We start from the raw sequence: 22,884 nt of genomic DNA, 5'->3' as shown, positions 1-22,884 counted from the left end.
TATATATATATATATATATATATATATATATATATATATATATATATATATATATAACTAAAAGCTGAATTTTGTTCAACCATTCTCTAAATCCATTCAGAACACTCATAAAACAAATTCTTGCGCAATATCCTACATGTTAATAGACATTTAAGGGCACACACGGTACATTTTAAATAAAATAAAAGCTTACTTACTGTACTGAATGAGTAATATTGATGTTAAAATCCCAAAGCCACTTCTCTTCTTTTTCCTGATACAAATATCTTTAATTTCTTGGTGGTCATCTATATTTCTTGTACATAACATTTCTTAAAAAACAAGACCATAAGACACAATCAACATTGACAAAAACTGAGGTAAAATAAAAGCAGGCAAAACAAAACGAATAAACACAGACACAGAATTCCATTACTTTTATATGTCAAGACACAAAAGCAATCAATAAATGACAACATGTAAAAACATTTTGTTACAGATAATTATATAAAAAAGGCAGAGATTTTTGTTTGACGTCTTGCTACGTGAAATAACTAATTTACAGCGGAGTTCAAACTCTGGCTAAGCCAACAATCCATATTTTTCCAACCTCTAGAAACAGGAACAATCTGTTTTTAACTTTCATTCAAAAAAAGAAAAAGAAAAGACACTCATCAAAACCTCTCAATTTTTTATCTATTTAGCATTTACACAGGCCAGCATCCCTAAACATCTCTGAAAGTCAAAACAGTCCACTTGAGAAGAATCCCAATTCATATACATCAACTCTCAAAACCAAGCATATAAACGAAATGTGAGGTTAAGAAAAGCAAATTTACAGGAAATGTAGACTAGTGACAGGAAGGAATCCTATAAATGCTAAAGAAATGTATAAAATAAACGTGAGGTTAAGAAAAGCAAATTTACAGGAAATGTAGACTAGAGACAGGAAGGAATCCTATAAATGCTAAAGAATAAAATGTTGAGAGGAAAAAAGGGTGGAGGAAGCATTAAAGTTGTCAAATGTGGGTCACTGTCCAGAAGAAATACATATATTTTACACTACAATTCTCAAAATAAAAGCTCAATCATTCATGAACACACAATGTGAAACACTGTGGCCCTTAGACAAGCCACCACGTGTAAGACCCATAAGCACGGAGACTGCAAGAATGAGCAGTTAATGTGTTGAGGAGAGGACGTGAGGTTTAAAACTGCACACAATGAGGGAAAACCTTTTTTAAAAAAAAATACAAAAATAAACCACACACAAAGAACTCCTGTATCAATCATTTACTATTTTTTGGGAATTTTCTCTCTCTTCCTTTATACAAGATCTAGTTGACGCAATGCAAAAGTATTATGCTTTTCATCTACATAGATTGAAGTCCTTTTAGTCTTCAGCGTTGCGGTCCTCAATTGTCCCTCACAGAAAATGTATGAACACAGTGATGCAAAACAGGCTACTGAACTTGAAGTGAATGAATAATTACAGATTCTCTGAATGAGTCTTTTTCCTCACAAGCATCACCAAGTGCTGTTCGTTTTCATTTTATTTTGATGTTTCCCCTGCGCCATTTTGTTGTCCGCCATCCCTCCTCCGTACATCGGTCTCCTTTCAGCACACGTTTGAAGTATACAGACTTGCCCAAATAATGAAAACATCAACAAATTGACAAGAGCAAAGTTATTTTTCTGCTTATCTATTGCTTGTATTGAAATAAGCTTAAAAATAAATGAATATCAAGGGAGGAAAACAAAGCTTGAATATCTGATAATACAGTTATAACGAGACTGAACGTTGCCATTGAAATCTCTACACAAAATCGTCAGGGAAAGCAAATGTGTGTGCTTTTGAGGAGGAACATTTGTTTTGTTTTTTAAATACAGTTGGAAATAAGGTCTCCATGGCACCAAAATGTCCAGCGATGGGAGCAGATTTCTCAAAAATGGAAACAAATGGTTTTCCTTTTTTGGCTGCAGTTTCCTTCCGTTTCATTGCAGAGGATGGAATGGTGTGAGAAGTGGAAGCAGGAAGGTCATTCAGCAGGAAGAGGAGTTCAGCCATGGTTCAGCTCATAAAGAGGGCGGAGTCAGGGGGTCACAGCGAGCTCTCACTGGTCAGATCTGGCTTTCTTGGGACCAGCGCCTTTCCTGCAAAGGGCAAAGAAAAATTCAGTTTTAATACAACAAATGCATCAGGTTTGGTATAGGACCACAAACATGGCAACAACGGTTTAATGGGAACAAACTTACATATCAGGTGACGAAACCGGCCTCTTTGCTGCAGGTTTGGCCGCAGAGCCATCTTTACTGGTTTCTGCAAACAATAATTAAAAAATCTATTTTCACCCTGGATTTCCATTTACATCCAAGAGCATTTTCACACCTGTAGATCATTTGCTATGTTCCAAAATGAGGATAAAAAAAAACAAATAAAGAAGGGAAAAAAGGAGCCCCAAGAGAGCGAGGTGTAAAGATGCCCTAATAGACCCATTATACATTCCAGGGCTCTCAGAAGTCGTTGTCGTAGTTGGGTAAACTTCTAGACTGGGTAAACTCAGCCTGATCTGCCGACGATTTTATTTTTCCCGGGAACTCAGTCTGGAAACCTGTACATTCATTTCTACTGCTCCTGTTACACTTTTGCGGGAACCCATCACAGACTGGCTTATCCACCTGGCAAACCCATTGGTGGGTTTAAGACAATGACAGATAAAGAAATGATGGGTCGTTGCCTGTTGATCACGCCTCTTGTGGACTGATTGGTTGAAGGACTATCCAATTGCGTACAGAGTTATTCAAATAATGCTTGCTGATCATGCCTCTTGTGCAGTAGAAAATACAGAGCAGACTCCCCAGACCAATGTTCAATTTTAAATTGAGCTTGGTCTAGTGATAGCCAGACAAGTAAACTTCTATACTGGTGTACTGAAACAAGTAATTGGTGTCCACATTTGCAAAAGAAAAAAATCCAGTTTCTGACTTCCAAAAGAAATCAAGAGGTTTATCACCGGTACGGTCATGCAATACATACAATCATGCAATAACATTATTTATTTTCTAAAATCGTTGTTTGTTTTAATTAAATGCCAAATATAAAGCATATTGTTATAAATGTGTGCACAATTTCCCAAAAAATTAAATGTAAAACTTTTTTTTTGCTTGATTTACGATGGTAACTGTGAAAAGGATCAACAAGAAATCCTCACCTTGTAGCCACCTGACTTGCGTGGCGGGGCCATAGCCCTTCTCATTGCGGGCAGCGATGCGGAAGATTATGGCAGGTTTGGTGGTGTAATCGATGTGGGCATTAGAGAGACTAGAGGACTGCACTAGGCAGGACGGGTTGGGCCCACAGTACACCCGCATAAAGGCAAGCTGAGCCGGAGTGGATGCTTTTGCCTCGACCGTCTGCGAGCTTTGGATGGCCAGATACACTGAATACTCAATGATCTTCCCTGATGTCATTGATGGAGGCTCCCAGGTCAGGTGGGCACCATCAGGGCTCTGAAGAGAGAAGAAAAGCTTTTTCAGTCACCAATACAAAATATAAATTAAATGCAAATTCCTTATAAATATATAAAGTACATAGGAGTAAATAAAAGTAAATAATCTAACAAAAATAGATGAATCATTCAAACTGCTTTAGCTTGCCAATCTTATTTTAATGTGTTTTAATCATGAAGCCATCATGAGAAACTGTTTTAGCTATTTTTGACAAACCCACATGTAGATCAAACAAGCCATTTGCAGTGACCAACCTTGCTGATTTTGATGGCACACGGTGCTCCAGGGAAGCCAGGTAAGCAGGTCTTAAACGCAGAGACCTCAGAGAATGTTCCACGGCCGCAGGCGTTGATACCGGCAACGCGAAACTTGTACGCAGTGCCTGGCGACAAATCGATCTTCTTCATTCGGCTGTAGTCTGGGATTGTGCCAGAATCATCCTGCAACATCAAGTAGATTAGTGGGGGTCTGATATGGATTTTTAATTAAAAGGCCAATGCTTGAATTTTGGTGAGTAATGTGACCAATATACACAATATCACTATTTTATGAAAAAAAAAAAAAAAAATTGTCAATAACTTATTTAGTATTTTATATGCATTTGGTTCAAGACACTGGAATAATCTCCAGCATCCCTGCAACCCTACAGAAGACAAGCGATGATGAGAATAGATTTTTATATTTACAAGTTTATATAATACTTACAAAATAAAAAATAAAATATTTTATTCAAAATACAATTTTCAAATATTTGTATATTTTAATCTACAAATGACTTTTTTTTATTGTTACAATTTAGAAAGCAACTGTCAAATTTCTGTAATTTTTTTAACCACAAAAAAATATTTTTGTGGTAATTAAAATGGACCTAAGCAAACAATAGCATTTAAAATTACTTAAAATTCATAGTATATAACAATGATAAACTACTAATAAAAGCAAGTTGTCAGTTTTATAGAACAACACTTAAAATACATATAAACTTTGTACATTATACATTATAGCAAATGCCTGAAGAGGGCATCAATGGCCTGGTGCTGCTGCACTTTACAGCCGATAAAATCCTTTTTTATATTTGTCAAATGATATTCAAACCAAATGATCAATTAATCTTTAATATTTGGCAATTTCTGTAATTTCTTGAACAAGAATGTGGACATCAAAACATGCAAACTCAAGAGTGAGGGTTTAAAGTTATTTTAAATTGCAATCGAGGATTTTTTAAAACCACGAGTACTCGAATTTAATTCAAGGAATTGTGACAGCCATAGACTTGATATAAATCCATATTTAATTAATGTCGTTATGTGCAACAAATATTATAGAATTTGTATTTCTATTATTGGTCATTCACAGAACTGTCAAAATAAAGGTCTAGTATCTGACTCTTGTTGGCTAAACAGAAAAACTTAAAGGTGCCCTAGAATGATTTGAAACTAGGGATGGGGCCGTGTGTGTCGTCTGTGGCGTGTGTAACACTCAGACTAGCCACTTTGAACTTATTATGGTCTTCTCAAAATCCATTTGTTATAATCGCGTTGTGCATCACACGTGTTTCTATTGAGTTTATGAATATAATAATCAGAGGCGTTCAGATTAGCCGAAGTTTTGTTCAGAGCGCACACAGCTCTCTCACTGAAATCTGCACTAAAAGCAGAGAAGATCGTGCGATGTACTACGCAGGAGATTCATTCAGCATACAGTGATTGGCAATTTTTGTTCTATTTCAGCCCCGAAAATACTTTCAAACAAACACAGCAGAACTAGCGCATCTGATATGACTGGCATAAAGTCTGCTTGACGTTCGCGAATTTAGGGACCATCTCTAAAGTTACGTAAAACATTGGTATACTTCAATAGCATTTGAAGAGAATGACTTAGTCATAAAACCGACTGTAAAGTGTTTATCTAGGTGTCAGGTATGATGCACACCATTTGGATTTTTGATATTTAATAAAATAAACATATATAAACATAAACAAATATATGCTTTATTTCACTAGGATATTGTATGGGAAGGGCTCATACACAAACTATGCTAGATTTAAATGTGTCATAGCTGATAGAACACTGATGAGAATATTGCTTGAGAATATATTTACAGAGATATTAGAGATTATACAGTATATTAGAGATATAATAGAGATTTATGCATTATGCATTGCCATTGACAACGGTGATTTATAAGGAAGGAAATCCCACAGAATCTAGCTTAAAAAGTGCTTAGAGCTGCTTGATTTATTTGTTGTTGTTGTTTTTTTAAATATAAAACTTATTTTATCAATCTCCATTGACTATCGTTTTAACTTAAATGGTGGAAAATGTGACATTTGCTAGAAGGATCACGTGAACGATCTGTAAGCGAAGAATCTTAGATTGTATTTTGTAATACAAAATAATATTTACCTTTGTCATTAGACACACTATTTAGTTGTGTATGGTACTTGGAGTTTCCTATTGTTACTGTAAGCATCTTGCGTTATCTAGACAATGCTGTCTCTCTAAGAAACTATCAATTTAATCAGAAATTGTTTAAACAGCTAGTCAATAAGTGGATAAATTACTTACTGCTTGCAGGAATATAGTTGCCCTTCTTCAGTTTAAGACGCTGAGTGAAGCTTGCTTGAAATGGGCCGAAAAAACAACGATTTGTTGTGGCATCCGATTATAATAAACCTCAACCGTGTGTCATGAGAGCCGTTTTTGCTATCTCTGAGTGTCTTGTTTACCATCAGTAGATTCGGCTTGTTTGGACAGATGCAAATGTTGGGGGCGTGAATATAAATGATCCCCAACGCTTGCGTCACGGTTGGGTTTATGTTTAGAAGCACTTTTTTTTCTGTTAAGTTTTTGATTTATGAGATTTACATAAGAAGTAGGAGGCAATGATGTTTGAGACTCACAGTATGTGATGTCCATGTACTGAACTCTTATTATTTCACTATGGCAAGGTTAATAACATTTTTCATTCTAGGGCACCTTTAATGATATATCTGTCAATCAGGTATAGTGGATTTAAAACAAGTAAAGTAGTTTTCAATTTGTGAAATAAAGGATTCCACTTCCAAAAAAGGAAATTGTTCTAAGATACAATATTAACAGCACCTTGATGATTACTTACATCAGTAACTGCTGAATCGTCACCTGGCACGTAATAGTGAGTGACAACCATGTTTGTGACCTTAACGATTCCAACGTCAAACCACTGATTTTCTTTCTTAACTGGTGGCTTCACGACTGCTGGAGGCGCTTCTTGCTTCTACAATAAAAATAACCGGTTGAACAATAGTCTGAAATAGATATTGGTGCAGTAAATCAAACACCAGTGGTGAACTCACCCCAGCTGCTGATTCAATCCCATTGGCCACCTCCGCTAAAGCAGTGGCTGCTTGCATCTTGGCAGGGCTGGTGACCATAATCGGCTGAGATGGTGCAAAAGTACTTGATGGAGCTAGAGCTGTAACATAAGAGGGACATTTTTTAGAATGCACCAAAAACCATTTGGATCATAAAACATCTTAAATGCATCTCTCCCAAACACATTTTTTAGGAAAATAATAACTTGTTCAATTAAAAAATTTTTTTTTGAAAGCGCCATTATAAACAAAACAAAAAAAATCTTACTCTCTGCAGAAGAACGTGGAAGAAGACAGGCAACAGCTCTGGTAACAGCAGTTGCCATCTCATGACCATTGCTCTCAGATGCTGGGTCATTGAGGCTGTCTGCTGGAGCCAAGCCTTCGGTGGGTAACGCCGCTGCAGCTGCTTCAGCGCTTAACTGCTGGGCTGCGGCCGCCTGCGCTTCCTGGAGCTGCTGCTGTTGCTGAACTAGAGCAGCGAGTTCCTGCTGGGTCAAAACTATAGGGATGGTTGTGGACTGATGCCCGTCATGACCTGCGTCTCCCTCACCTGGAACAGAAAGTCAAGCTGAGATTTCAAAGTCTTTATCCATCATAACATTAAGCATATGGAAGTGTGTTGCACACTTACTGAGCACAGCCTGCTGAGCCGCCTGTAGGACAGCCTGGATGGCGAGGGCCTGGGCTTCTTCTGTAGCCGCAGCCTGAGCCGCAGCCTCAGCCGCTGCCGTCACAGCCAGCTCCTCTGGGGTTAGTCCAGTCACCATGAGGGTAGTTTGCTGTCCTTCTGCAGACATCAGCTCCTGGGGCAGAGCTAGTGCTTCTGAGTCTTGAGCAGCTAGACTCATCGCTTCTGCAGCCTCTACACTGGCCTCCATCTGCTGTATGGAAAAGACAGGGAATGGTTTTTATTCAATAAGAACATATAACATTTAACAAAAGTGACAGTAAATATATTTTATATCTTTTTACATATTTAGCATTTATCTCTAAATCATATGATTACAAAAGTGTCTTCCTAACCTCAGCCTGATCTCCTTGACCTGGCTGCGCTTCCATGGCAACATGAACCTGTAGCATGGTGCCCTCATCACCCGCTGCACTTTCATCTATGGCAACGACCCTGATGGCTCCCTCTTCACTCAGCTCTCCCTGACACTCGGTCTGCATGGGCTCTTCTCCCGCTGCTACGGCCTCTGTGCTGGTCTGCTCCATGGCCTCCGCCTCTCCCGGGACCTCAGCCACTACCGCAGATCCAGCCATAGACGAAATCTCCTGCATTGAGTAAGAAAACCATCCGAAAGAGCAAACAATGAGGATTTAAATTGATTTAAGCACACATTTGCATGTATTAGAACGGAATATTATATATATTTTATACCTAAGTTTTTGTAAACTACTATGTTGTGATATTAATTAGTAAGACTATCATCAAAAAGCTGCCCTGTACTGCAGCTTTTTCAGGCTGTATAAAACGACTAAGTAGCTTTTATGCTGTATGTATCTTTAATAGTATCTGAGATAACCTTGAGAGTGAAATGGAATATAAATGTGCGTCAGACCCAGGAAATTGCATCAAGCCAGACGATCAGATTAGAGGCGTGCTCATACCGGTACTGATGGTCCCGGGGTGGGTGTGGCCTGTGTTACTGTGGTGATGGCTCTGCTTTGTGTTGTGGGATTGGTTGGTTCTGTAGATGACGTGGGTTCTGAGCTGGTGCCGCTGTCACTCTGTCCATCACCGCCCTGCTGGGCTAAAGGACAAACACAGATGAGCATAATTATTAGGGGTGCACTGAAACTCTGACAATGTATTATAAAGCAGTTATCAGCATTAAATGTTATTGCTCCTCAATGACAAATGTTTTAATCTAAACGTTTTCTTTTAGAACACTGGGGCGGCAATCAAATATTATCAATAAAATAAGCATCAGAACGTTTTAATATACAGTAGAAAAGATGGATTATTTAGTTCACTTGACAGCATCCAAACTGGGGGAAAAATAAACTGGTTTAAATGCCTGGCTAAAATTAAAAATGCCTTTGTTTACATATACTTTGTAGAAGAGAGACTTGTATAGATAAATAAACTCATCACAGATATTAACAGCTTTTAAGGTCTGAAGCTAGGGAACAAAAAACACACAAAAACACTTATGTTTTTGTATAGGACATAAAATACTGAATGAATAAAAAAATTAAACCTTCGATGCATTCCCTTTTAAAAACATAGTTATATGATTTATTATTATTATATTTATTATGATACTTTAACAACAAAATTATATTAAACAGATAATCTTTAAGTGTTGTATAGATGAATACCTGTTCCTTCTCCAGTTTCTAAGCTGCTTGTAGAGGTGGTGGCTGTGTTGGTGGTGCCTGTCTCGTGTGTTTCACAGGGTGGATTGGAACACACCATTTGCACGGTGCTGTTCTGTCCAGCACCAATAGAAGATGAGGCCTGGGTCGGCGTGTTGGTGGTGCCCGTCTCGTGAGTTTCACAGGGAGGGTTGGAACACACCCTCTGTACCGTGTCACTCTGTCCTGCACCCATAGAAGACGAGGCCTGGGTCGGCGTGTTGGTGGTGCCCGTTTCGTGAGTTTCACAGGGAGGGTTGGAACACACCCTCTGCACGGTGTCACTCTGTCCTGCACCCATAGTAGATGAGGCCTGGGTTGGTGTGTTGGTGGTGCCTGTTTCATGCGTTTCACAGGGAGGGTTGGAACACACCGATTGCACGGTGTCACTCTGTCCTGCACCCATAGAAGACGAAGCCTGGGTCGGTGTGTTGGTGGTGCCCGTTTCATGTGTTTCACAGGGAGGGCTGGAACACACCCTCTGCACGGTGTCACTCTGTCCTGCACCCATAGTAGATGAGGCCTGGGTTGGTGTGTTGGTGGTGCCTGTTTCATGCGTTTCACAGGGAGGGTTGGAACAAACCGATTGCACGGTGTCACTCTGTCCTGCACCCATAGAAGACGAGGCCTGGGTCGGCGTGTTGGTAGTCCCCGTTTCATGTGTTTCACAGGGAGGCTTGGAACAAACCGTTTGCACAGTGTCACTCTGTCCTGCACCCATAGTAGATGAGGCCTGGGGCGATGTGTTGGTGGTTCCCGTTTCATGTGTTTCACAAGGTGGATTTGAGCAGACCTGCTGGATGTCACCGGGCTCAGCTGAAGAGTTTGTGGTGTCTGTCTCTTGCGTTTCGCTTGAAGGGCTGGAACAAACAGGTATCATAGTAGAGGAGATAGCAGCTTGGCTCTTGTTGGAGCTCTGCACTGTTCCCGTCTGATCAGAGCCCATGTTGGAGCGGGCGGTAGTAGAGGTGTTGGTGGTACCGGTGCGAGGATTCTCTGGTCGCATGGCCCCAGATCCAGCACCACTCTCTGTAACGGCCGCTGCTGATTCTGAACCAGAAGCTGAGGATGTAGCTGACGAAGAAGCCCCTGTCTTGCTGTTCACGGTACCCATTTCTTTAGAGCCCATGTTGCAGCTGGCAGTAGTGGCTGTGTTGGTTGTGCCTGTATCATGCGTCTCTGAGGGTGGGTTGGTGCAGACCGGCTGTGCCTTGCCCATGTTCGCAGAGGCGGTCGTTGCTGTGTTGGTGGTGCCCGTTACATGCATCTCACATGGAGGGTTGGAACAAATCTGTCCGGTGCCCATTTTGCCCGAAGCCGTTGTAGCCGTGTTGGTTGTTCCAGTCTCATGGGTCTCACATGGAGGGTTGGAACAAATCTGTCCGGTGCCCATTTTGGCAGAAGCCGTTGTAGCCGTGTTGGTTGTTCCAGTCTCATGGGTCTCACATGGCGGGTTGGAACAAATCTGTCCGGTGCCCATTTTGGCAGAAGCCGTTGTAGCTGTGTTGGTTGTTCCAGTCTCATGGGTCTCACATGGTGGGTTGGAGCAGACCAGTGTCACAGTGGTAGCACCATCGCCAGCACCGTCACCAGCATCAGCACCAGTGGTGGAGGGCTGCTCTGAGGTGGGAGAGGCCAGAATGGAGACAGGAAGATCCTGTGCAGGCTGGGCTTCAGCACCACTTGGAGTCGTGATTAGGGTTACTTGAGTAGGTTGGGGTGCCGACTAAGAAGAAAAATAAACATTGTTTAAAAAAAAAAAAAAAAAAGGAGACTCTCCTGTCCTCATTAATTGGATAAATTAATAAATAATTAATAATAATAATAATACTATTATTTTATAATAAAAAAATATATGTATTAATAATATTACTATTTATATAAAATTATATAAATACATTTAAAAGTTAAAAAATTAATAATTATTGTTGTTATGCACTACCATTCAAAAGTTTGGGGTTGATAGCACAGATAGCATTTTGGCCGCATTTACATTACATGGTTCAAGTGACCAAATCTGATTTTTTTTTCTCCCACAGATCGGATATGACCCACAGATATGTAAGCAGGAAAAAGCACATGGATTCTCAGATCAGGCCTCATTTATATGTGGAAATAATCCGATATCGTATATGTGACATATAAGTATTGTTGTTATGCACTACCATTCAAAAGTTTGGGGTTGGTAAGATTTATTAAATTTATGCTCACCAGGGCTACAAATACAGTAAAATACAGTAAACATTACATAACAAAAGCAGCATCTATAATTTTATTTATTCCTATGACAGCAAAACATTATTTTAAAAGTAAGCAATCTGCATAATATTTTTTGTGGAAACCATGATACATTTTTTCATTAATTTATTAATTAGCTTGCAAAAAGTTACAGTGACTCACTTGTATTGAAGCGGTGGCGTGGCTAGTCTGAGCAGCCGATACAGTGATTGCCGTGGGATTGATTACCTGGCTGGACAATGTGGCGATGGAGGCAAGTGTGGTGACAGGAGTAGCCAGGCTAGCATTAGCGCTTACCACATTGGCCCCTGCCGCACTAGTTGATACAGTACCAGTTACTGTACCCAGAGTTGTGACTCCTAAATTCAAAGAGGTCATTAATGATATGAATAATAATGTCTCTGTAATTTGTATAAAACTACACAGCAGAGAAGTTTACAGCCTGAACATTCATACCAGTGGTGCCCTTGACGACCAGTGTGGTAACTGTTGGTTTGCCGGCAGACACAGTGCCTGGTGAAACCAGACGCACTCCACCCATAGGCAAAGTGCGCAGGATAGTGCCAGGCTGTCCTGGCGCCCCCTTCAGGACCACCTGAGAGCAAATCAAATATTCATTATTATATTAAACTAAATCAATATGAGCTTAAATGTGCATAAAACAATGCATGTTTATGCTTTGTGGTATCAGATCAGATGAGCCCTACCTGTGTGACACCCTGTTGTCCTGCACCTGCTGTTAGCTTAGGCACAGCTGTTATGATTTTCCCTGGAGTACCCGTGCCAGGAGTAACAACCTTGGTAGTGATAATTGTGATGGGAGACTTGATGCCAGTACTGCTAGTCACACCTAGCAACAAGATATCACAATAGGAAATCACGTGAGCTTGCAGCAATGCATAAAAAAAACAAATCTGTTAGTTAGATATAAACAACATACGGTTGTGAGGCTTAACTCAAATGCATAAATACCATCTGAAATTGAATTGACCTAAAATCTCTTCAAATGTACAATTAAATATGGATGACAATCAGTTGTAAAACAGACCTGTTGCTCCTTGTTGTATAGCAGACATAGGAATGGTTTTTATAATGGTGGTGCCTGGTTTGTTGGTGGTACTAGGAGAGACACTGCTGATCCCCAGGATAGTAGGTTTGGTGCCAGTCCCTCCTGCCTGGGAAGTTGTAATGATTGTGGTGGGCTTGCCATCAGCAGATGTGACCAGTTTCAGGATGGTACCAGCAGGCAGAGGGGTCTTTGTCTAAGAAAAAGTTGGTGTATAAGCATAAATGACATCACTGAAAATTCACAAGACAATTTATTCAAGAACATATAAGATCAGGCAAGAAATGTATGTGCTTTAAATGAGCAGCACTACTGACTTGTATTAGAGTGACAGGACTACTTCCAGCCTGCCCAGTGACCGCAGATGTTTGTACTGGTTTGGTCTGGACAACAGACATCATCTTCCCAAGGCTGGAGATCTGTGAACAGTGAAGGTTTATTACTAGGGCCCTATAAAATCCGTTTTATTTTTTCCCAAATTCCGTTTTATTTTTTCCCTAATTCCGTTTTTTCCGTTTTAATTTTTGCAAATTCCGTTTTTATCCGTTTTAATTTTTGCAAATTCCTTTTTTCCGTTTTAATTTTTGCAGATTCCTTTTTTTCCGTTAAAATGTTTGGCAATTCAGGTTTTTACACACACTTTACTGTTATTTTGGTGGAAAAAAAGAGTGTGCTTTTAATGTTAATATAATAGAACATAAAACAAAAAATAGGAATGACCTTAAATTTATTGAGGTAACAAACATCACATTTACTTTTTAGGACAAATACTGCATGATGCAACATAACACTGCACTTCAAGTACTTCAAATATTAATGGTTATTAGCTTTAAACTTTCTGGTAAAATACATTATAGCAGTTTATATAAGTCAAAATGAAAGTGCTCCATTAGCTTTTTCTTTCAAATAAAAAAATTAAAAAAGAACTAAAAAAAAAAATTCATAAGAATCATCTTTTACATACAATACTATTAAGTAAAACATTTAAAGCTGAAAATTAACATGAAAAAATAACACATTTCACCATGAAATCATGTAGTGAAATGTTCTGTGTGTTTAACAATCACCATTATGATATTCAGAGCTGTGAAAAATAAAGATACACGAAAACACAACACTGCCAGTTGGTTTTTCCCCCCAACTTCAAATTTCATTACAAATATGTAAAATTCCGGGGAAATCTGCGTTAACACCAGATTCCGCGTTTATATGCAGATTCCGCGTTAATATGCCAATTCCGCGATTCCGTCCGCGATTCCGTGATCGCGGAAATTATAGGGCCCTATATTACTGGAGTATAACCAAATGAAATAAGTGTCTAAATTCATTGAGTCTAAATAGATCACAAAATAAAATGTCCCTGCAAGTCCCTGCTCTTAATATATTATCACTGATTAATATTTTAAGTTTTAATTAGAAAAAACTACACATGGGCAGATTAGAACAGGACCTGACACGCTTCAAAGTTCTGCCACAAGACACAGGACACACAAGCATTATTAGTAAAACCATGTACTTAATCACTGTCGTTATGAATCTCAGGACTAACAGTTTTTTCTGCATGTAGTGTTGTCAAATGTACTGACCTCGGTACCTAGTCAGTACTGAAATTTTAACAGTGACACTAAGCGGAATCGTAAACTTTTCTGACTGGCCATTGTGCTCATGTGGCCATCAAGTATGTCTGATCAGTGCTTCAAAAAAAAATTTTGTAAACACTTTTCACAGATACACACGAGTGTTTGAATGCAGGTGTCCATAGCAGACCGCTGACCGACCCTGCTTGTGCTTCCAAACGCTCACACTTTCAAAACACTCCCGTGTGCTTTCAAACTGTTTTATCGTTGTGATCAAACATTTTGATTAATCATTGCGATTGATATGTAACGCAAATCGCAACCAATAAGCAACCCTACTTTTAAGCACAGAAAATCAGATATGTTTTTCTTACCAGAGCACCGCTGCTACCCATTGTAATGGGGCTCTTAACAAGGGTTATAGTTTTGGTGACTCCTCCAACCATGGTAGTGACGACCTGGGCCTGCTGGGCTACGGTTACTGTGCCTGATTTGTGCACAGTGATGATTGGCCGAGTCGGGGTGTTGGGAGTAGAAATGGCGGAAGTGCCAACCTGGGCTGCAGCTGTTTTCAGCATTCGTGTTGCAGGATTAGTAACCTGGAATGGAAGTGGCAACAAAAGGCACATTAAATCACAAACAGCTACAAGACAGGAAGGGTATATTTAGAATGATTCATGTCCGGAAGGATGCCAGAAAGGGAAGTTGATTCCATTTAACTTTTATCACATTAGAACTGTGCACAATGGAAATGTATTTATCCAAAGTACTTTTTGCTGATCTTGGGGATGAAGACCTCTTGATTTAAATTGTTTATTTAAACATATGTTTATTCGAGATGACACTTACCATTACAGGGGAAGCTACTTTGACAGTAGCCGGCAGAGTTGTGGATCCAGGAGTAACATTGACAGTTTTCATGATGGTGGCTCCGGCTGGAACATTTAGCACAGTGGAAGAGGGTGGGATTTTCTGTGTGGCGGCTGCGGCTGCAGCCAAAGCAGCCATGCCACTCATCTGGGGGCTGCTGCCAATTGGCTAGAGACAGAAATGGTAATAAAAATGATTTAAATGCAAATTTAACACCAGACACAAACATTTTAAACAGGGCCTGCACAGTTTGGGGGGGTAGAATTTCTCTGATAAGAAAGTCTATTTTTATTCTTCAGATTTGCTTGTTTACAGGGTTGCACAATAACCATTACTATAATAAGTGTTAGTGTTTGTGACAAACAGTGTGGACTGAGGAGCTCGGGTGCACAAAGGGAGGAGCGACGACAAAAGAGGGCCAGGCCTGGACGTCATGTTTTGTTTGGTTTATGTTTTATTATGTACGTGCAAGAGTCATCCGTGAGGAGGCTGATGTTTTTCTATTCAGTTTGTGTTTATTTATTTATTAAAGTATTTGAACATTCACTGGTTCCCACCTCCTCCTCCCCATAACAATGGATGTCATTACAGTGTTAATTTAGAAAAATATTAAGCAAAACAAGAAAAAAAATACTATTGTAATATTTCAACTGCATCATAAAGTATTTAAAATATTCATTTAATTTTACAATACAACTGTTAAATCTACACCATTATTAAATTAGCTACAAACATTTTGTATAATCACAATAAGCTATATTGTGATTAAGTTTTATTTTGATTCATCGTGAAGCCCTAATTTAAGATTTATATTGATGCTGATCGTCTACATACCGTCCCCTGGGTGCTCTGTGCAGGGACAACCATGCGAACGCCTGCAGGAAGCGATGTAACCGTGACTGGGGATTTGCCTCCAGGAGTGGCCTGACGCACAGTAACGACTGACGTCCCAGGGGTTGAATGAGGCGCTGCCACTTTAAGAATAGCTGGGAATGAAAATAATATTTTGGGATTATTCATATTTTACAGAAAGTAGCACAGCAATCTGCAAATTGCAAAAAGATATTCATGAAATAACTTCTACCTGGTCCACGAGACGAGGCTGCAAGTGGGCTGGTTGGCATGGTGGTGGTGGGTGAAGGGACTTGTGGCACCAGTGTGACCCCAGAGAGAGGCATGCTCTGAGCTGCAGGAGCGGCAGTGGCAGGCACCGGACTCTTAGGCGAGTTGACAGGTAAAGACGGGATGGGGTTGACCGTTGGCGATGTGGCAGCTGTTGCAGCAGGGATGTCATATTTCTGCAGCTGCAGCAGGTAAGTGTCGGCTGTAGGCACTGCCCCCCAGCTCACCTCCAGAGAGTTAGTGTTGGCACGGACCAGCTGCACACGTGATGGAGGCTGAGGACGATCTGATAGTGAAATACAAGATTATGATTTTGTTACTTTTGTCTTTAGGCAACTCACGATCTGATTCCAATTCTGGAACGATTCTAAAACAAATACTCGAAGAAGGCATTTTTTTATTTAAAGCATAAAAGCATTGGTAGATGCAACTGCATTTAACCGCTTGCACAGACTCATGCTCGTTCAGGACAAACCCACAAAGTGCATGTGAGCTTTAGAAAGCACAAATCTATCAGCAAGTGAGTTGTGTATCAAATTTATACTGCATTCCAAGCAGCATAAATGATGCCTTAGTTTATTACAAGGTATTTCAGCGTTTTCCCTTCCAAATACTCTAAGCTTAAAAACTGATTCTCATGTTTTCAGTATTGAATCACAATCATCTTCTACACTGAGGTATAAGCTCAACTCACCTGTCTCCAAATACCACAGATCTTTGCAGCAAACTTGGTTGTTCCAGGCTTTGCGGTAGCCATCCCTTCCACTCCAGACGTACAGCCTATTGTTTATAGCCACAGAGCAGTGTCCGGCTCTGGCCCTTGGGATATTATCCTCGAGAGTGTCCATCAAAATTGTTTCCCAAGACATTGAATCTGAGGAAATTAAGGTCAAGATCAGCGGTAAAATATATAAGCTGTGAACTATGAGCACATGCAGTCTTAAGGAATCAGAGACAGTTCTCAATTCAATAAAACCCACTGAATCATATTTATCATTATCATCAGAAATTGCTCATGCCTCTAAATGATCAACATGACCAAAGCTTTGCTAAAAAAAACCTGTTATACACAGTCTACTACAAGCCTTTGTCATCTAATTAATAGGGTTGGCAAAATAGCTAAAGAACAACATCTTTACTTTAGAGCTGCAACTAACGATTATTTTTTCTGTCGACTAATCTAACGATTATTTTTTCGATTAGTCGACTAATCTAACGATTTATTTTTTTACCCTTTGAAATTTTTCAAAATTCTGTGGCACCCCCTCGCATAAGTTACGCTAGAGGTGTAACAGTACAGACTGCTCACAGTTTGCTTTGTATCACGGTTTTAGGTTCACGTTTCAGTACAGTTTGGTATTTGCTATGTTCAGGGGAAAAAGGACTACTGTCAAATGAAAATAAAGAAAATAAGAACAGATAACTTAAATAGAAGCAGCAGCACAAATAAATACTATTGAGCAAAGATGAGAACAAAATAAACAATGCTTTTCAGGTAGGTCTAACATTAGTTTTTAGGTAGAGAAATGGAATGAAGTAATCAAAAGTAAAATAACCACACATTTAACTGTTTAAAATCAAAAAAATAATCCTTATTAAACTTACAAAAGCTATTCAGTCAGGAGCAGTGAGTGATGTCTTTATCTTTTGTTTGACATTAAACAGACAGCAGTGAATGCTACTGCCCCTTTAAGACCCACGGATAGTCGTCGTATTTTCTGTATAAAGTTCACTTAAGGCATATACAGAGTAGGCTATGACAGTTTGACATACTTTTTGTGAGTTTGTCCGTTTAAGCACAGGATTTGAAAGATAACTCAATATTTGCGCGCTTTGGGACGAGTGCAGAGACAGATCTTCTCATTCGAGTCTCCTTGCTACACGGGGGTGATGACTGTGAAAATGACTGATCATATTCGGACGTACAGCAGCACTCGCATGCGTTTTATAAAGTTTACAAAGAGAGACCGTTTTGCCCACGTTTTTCTTTTATTATCGCTGTTGTTGTAGTGTATACCTGAGGAGTCAGCGCGTGTATCCATCGACAGAAACATACATACAGCATTATTTTCAAGTTACAACCCATATTAAAGATGCGTCATCAGATGCGAGATGAACCGAAGTGTAAGTGCGTCCCCGCAACTTTTGCTCGGGATCCCGGTTGGGAAACACTGGTCTGTATTGATAGACACCGCGCTGGTTTGTTTAGAATTATATGAGCGCCGTGGCCGCGTGATGAAGGCGTTTCGCAACTCTGTTATTCAACTGCTCTGGTTTTAAAAGCTATGTCATACTAAATGCGCCAAAATGCAATAAAACTTGTTTTACGGTCGAATGCAACGCGTGTGTGTGTGTGAGTGAATAAGAGACGCGCAAAAGGACGGAGAGAGAACTGAAGGAAATGCAGCTAAACGAATATGCGTGCGTCTTTTAAATAGCGTAAAAATGAATGAATGACGAATGTGGTGGCCGTTATTGATTATGTGGCAGTCCGCCACAAATTAGTCTATGTGTGGGAAACACTGTTTGGCCTCTGTTTAAAGTATTCCCATACTTTTGATATTCGCGGTCTAGGTTTTTGTGATAGAACCAGGAGCAGAAACCAACATTACGCGAGATGAACGTCTGACACGACGCGTCGACGCATTTCACGAACGTCGACGTATTTCCGTAGTCGACGTCATCGATGACGTCGACGCGTCGATGCAGCACTACTTTACTTAAAAAGGCATAATGTCAGTTAGGGGAAAAAAGCTTTTGGCGTAAATGAGCATAATATTAACGCACCGCATAAAACTCTTTATTCAACGCAATGATTGAACACAACATAAGTGCATAATGTTTAAACTAACGTTTATAAATCAATTTTAATTTTGTAAATTGCATAAACAATTATGAACAAAACATCATGTATTTATTCATAGTTTAACACAAAGAGCCAAAACATGGCATGCAGTGGAATGGAAAAACTTAAATATTTAACAATAAATTTAAAAGTTCCACTTTTAACTTTACATAGCTTTCTAAACATGTGGCTCTTTTGTGAGAGACAAGTATAACAGTCAAAGATGTTCATCTAACACATTTATATTGAAATCAATGGAAAATGAAACAGAAAATGCTTTCTGTGTGAACAGCTTAGTTACACTTTTGAATCAACAGCACAGTAGCTTTGCATCTAGTGGGTTCAACTGGATAGGCCAACAAAACATTAAAACACAAAAACAATACTGCTATACTGTTATAAACATCTCATTGATTTACATTACTTTTTGGCCATATGAATATCAGAAACTGAGCCAAATTATTATGTTTTGCTCCGTTTGGGCCTTTCAATAAAATAGAGATGTTTATTTAAAGGTGCAGTAAGCATTAACACCAAAACAGAACATTTTGTAATTATTTGCTAGGTGTGTGCTGGAAAAAAAGTGTTTGTATATAGTCCTGGCTGTGTAAATAGGAGCAAAAAAATTAAATGCAATAGTATCTACTCATGATGGGGGAGGAGAGAGAGTGAACAAGTGACGCCGCATTCACACGGGGCATAGGGGCACAACAATGACGGAGGGCGTGGTTGAAGCTTGGCACTGACGCGATCGTTATAGTGACAAAAGCCAATCACATTAACTTACTTGCCACTTGGACCAAAACACAAAAAAGCGCCTTTTCATGACAGCTAGTCTGTGAGACTAAATGGATGCCGATTTGTTTGTTTGTGCGAATGCGATTGCCCGTGTAGTTGTTGTCAGTGCATTGCACAGGTGCTCGAAGCTGTTGAGTACATTCAATCCTGAAAAGGCGCCGAAAGCGGGAAGAATATCACGTTCTGGTCCGGGAGCTGCGTCTGAATGGTTCACTGTAATGAGCGCAATTGGCTAGCGTCTGCTGTAGGATATTTGCATACACCGATCTGATTGGATGAAGCCTGCGCTGGCGCTTGAAAAGTTGAGAAATCTTCAACTTCTGCCACTTGCAACGCGAGTGAAGCGGCGCGACGGAACCCACAATTCACTTCGGCAACAGATGATGTCACCAATTCAAAGTAAATTGAAAGCGTTAACGCCTACGCCCCGTGTGAATGCGGCGTGAGATTTTAAGGAAGACTGTAGAAAGCGAGACGGCTGAGATATTACCAAAGAGGAAAAGGTCAGAAGAAATTGGAAGAAGGGGTTACGATCAGGCAAGAGCCAAGATCCACATTAATATTGTAAAAGCTTTCCAGTGCTAAATAAATATTACAAAGGAAGAATTAAAGGGATATTTCACCAAAAAAAAAGAAAAGAAAATTGTGTTATCATTTACTCTCAGAGTTCTTCCAAACCTGCTGAGATATGCTTGGTTACAAACATTCTTCCAAATATCTTCCTTTCTGTACAGCAGAACAAAGAAATGTATACAGGTTTGGAACAACTTGAAAGTAAATTATGACAAATTTATTTTGGGTGAACTATCCCTTTAAGGCCTGAAAATGGATGCTGAGGTTGCTCAATGCGCGAGTAACAATGGTTTTTCCATGTTTCACCGAAACAAAACCAAGATATCCTGTTGTTGTTGTAATATCACAGCTGATTCATCCATACTTGCGTAAGCTGTACACCAGCTGGTACACCTGGTTTATACTCAACGAGTCCGAGTACTTGTGGTGTGGGTCGCCTTGCGTGACACCCTATTTCATGTGGTGATGTGCACTGTATTTTTATTTTTTTGGTCCGCTTATCTGAAAATACACGACTTTGATTCTGGCATCTTTACCTCTATGTAAACTAAATGCTTACTTTTACTAAATGAACCTAAAATAGCAAAAATAAACATTTTAAAATAAAATAAAGCTCCGTGTTTATTAAATGTGTTAACAAAATTAAATTGTTTATTGAAATTGTTTTACACATGCATTCTCATATCCAAATATTTTGTTCTAATATCATAAGTAATAATCTCAAGGTATACTAGGTTTTAGATGATTCTATTGTTCTTTTGTAGTGTGTGTTTGGTGAAGTGTAATAAAAAAAATAAACATTGTCATGTGTTGTTTAAACTCCGCCTGTTGTTTCAAAGAATATTACAACGGCGAGCATGTCGAGTATTAACGTCTCATCCTCTTGGGGAAGAGCATGTGCAGTTAGCAGAGTCTCATAGCCAGGGGAAAGTATAAACAGATTTAGTGGTTCCCTGTGTTGCATTATTTTGGGGGTGGAGCAAAGAAGGGAGGGGTGTGTTTGTTTGGTTGTCCTTTTCAAAAATCAACAGTGTTCTTCAGAAACCGCTTACTGCACCTTAAACATACCTAGATTTAAGCAGGCCAACGTGTTAGTGCACTTCCATTCCTTCTCGTGTGTGGCTACTTTGACATCATCCATAACCAGAGGGACCCATCCACCAAACACAAACATCCTACAAACACATGAGACCAATGTTAATGAAGTTCACACCAACTGGTCCACTATTGAAGTCAGCATGGTAAGGCATTCACAACACATTTTACTTCTGTGATGTGAAAGAAAACAAAATGTGGGGAGGTAATTCAATTTATTCAATCCAAAAAGGATATTTGTTTCTGAGATGAGCAACTATTTACATTTAAAAGCAAGATAATTAAAACAAACATTTCTTTAAGTGGTCAACAACATATTCATTTTTAATGGCCATTGCAGATGTTGTTATCCGATATAAAGCTGATTATTTGCGAGGTTCATGGAATAAACTTGTTTAATTTACTTAAATGCATATTTACCGAATGCCAAAACTATACAAGCACTGTGTAGCACTTGCCTTTCTATTATGAATCACAAATTAGGGGTTGCACACACTAGTCAACTTTAATGCTCTGCCATGACACTAAGCTTGACGTTGACTAGTTGGTGATCATGGCCTATAAAGGGCGCAACAGGATAAGAAATCTTTAACGTCCACTTTTACGTGCCATTGCCAAACAGTTCAAATGAATAATAAATAACATAAATGCATTATCCGAGAACGTCCACAAGATATGTTTGCTTATACCATTTGGATGTTAAATAAATACGGGTGAATGCACATTTTAAACAGCTTATGCTCTGCTGCATTGTAACACACATACAGACATTGCAGATCGCGTACACAGAAACATTCAGTAACGCAGAAATGTATTGTCAACACTGTTCTGTGATTTATCAATAAAATAGTTTAGAAACTGAAAAGTTCTTTTGAATGTGCTTTCGCTTTTTACTTCCGAATTCGCAGTCACGCATACTCTGTGTATAGGGAGCGGCGGTACTGACCCCACACTTTACAAGATAAGATATTTGTCAATGACGATCAGGATCTGTTGCGCACCAAATCCTCCGCCATCATCTTGTCATCGACTCAGCAGCTCGTGCTGTATGGAGCAGAGCAGACGCTTTCAGTTTATAATTGTAGCATCCATCGTCCAACTGCACTAAATGCTTTCAATTTCTAAAAAAAAAAAACTAAACGACAGTGGGGGCGGTGCCGTGGGAAGCAGATAATGTTATCGGTGTACGGCCGAACACTGTGTATTACAAGACTACCGCACCAAGCCTAGTCTGAAAGTCATTGATGATTCGATGTCAGCTTTAATTCTGCACCCAAAATGCAGTACTAGTTTCTCATCAATCATTTCCAATCTTGAAAACCGTCAATGTTTAAATAAACACTGTATGTTTAGACAAGCTTGCAAAAGTTAACTTACTTGTTGGTTATAGTAGTGGCTGAGTGGAGACTGCGGGGCAAAGGTGCCGCACCACTTATGGCAGGTTTGTTCCAGGTTAAAGTATCTGCAAAACAGAGTGAATTCATTGTACAT

The 22,884-nt window shown here is 39.5% G+C and overlaps 1 protein-coding gene across 2 annotated transcripts in view; it reads right to left on the bottom strand.

Moving 5' to 3' along the window:
• Window positions 1–401: 401 nt before the first annotated feature.
• Window positions 402–22,884, bottom strand: part of hcfc1b (host cell factor C1b) — a 30,005-nt gene continuing 7,522 nt past the window's right edge. Inside the window, exons 6-28 of one of the 2 annotated variants that reach the window (XM_067414385.1) lie at window positions 22,771–22,855; window positions 21,367–21,473; window positions 16,777–16,956; window positions 16,045–16,368; window positions 15,795–15,946; window positions 14,940–15,128; window positions 14,465–14,689; window positions 12,831–12,932; window positions 12,496–12,709; window positions 12,155–12,297; window positions 11,904–12,042; window positions 11,610–11,806; window positions 9,174–10,935; window positions 8,460–8,602; window positions 7,872–8,123; window positions 7,480–7,729; window positions 7,114–7,398; window positions 6,828–6,946; window positions 6,611–6,748; window positions 3,744–3,929; window positions 3,192–3,489; window positions 2,236–2,299; window positions 402–2,133 (exon numbers count right to left, since the gene is read on the bottom strand). In XM_067414385.1, coding sequence (XP_067270486.1) covers window positions 2,094–2,133; window positions 2,236–2,299; window positions 3,192–3,489; window positions 3,744–3,929; window positions 6,611–6,748; window positions 6,828–6,946; window positions 7,114–7,398; window positions 7,480–7,729; window positions 7,872–8,123; window positions 8,460–8,602; window positions 9,174–10,935; window positions 11,610–11,806; window positions 11,904–12,042; window positions 12,155–12,297; window positions 12,496–12,709; window positions 12,831–12,932; window positions 14,465–14,689; window positions 14,940–15,128; window positions 15,795–15,946; window positions 16,045–16,368; window positions 16,777–16,956; window positions 21,367–21,473; window positions 22,771–22,855 — 5,594 coding nt within the window. In that variant the 3' untranslated portion in view covers window positions 402–2,093. The remainder of the gene's footprint in view (window positions 2,134–2,235; window positions 2,300–3,191; window positions 3,490–3,743; window positions 3,930–6,610; window positions 6,749–6,827; window positions 6,947–7,113; window positions 7,399–7,479; window positions 7,730–7,871; window positions 8,124–8,459; window positions 8,603–9,173; window positions 10,936–11,609; window positions 11,807–11,903; window positions 12,043–12,154; window positions 12,298–12,495; window positions 12,710–12,830; window positions 12,933–14,464; window positions 14,690–14,939; window positions 15,129–15,794; window positions 15,947–16,044; window positions 16,369–16,776; window positions 16,957–21,366; window positions 21,474–22,770; window positions 22,856–22,884) is intronic. The other variant, XM_067414386.1, reaches the window with a different exon arrangement.

This window comes from Pseudorasbora parva, chromosome 13, assembly GCF_024679245.1.
Source record: "Pseudorasbora parva isolate DD20220531a chromosome 13, ASM2467924v1, whole genome shotgun sequence".
NCBI lineage: Eukaryota > Metazoa > Chordata > Actinopteri > Cypriniformes > Gobionidae > Pseudorasbora > Pseudorasbora parva.
Note: the sequence above shows the minus strand (reverse complement) of the source record. Positions and strands in the feature narration are given on the sequence as shown.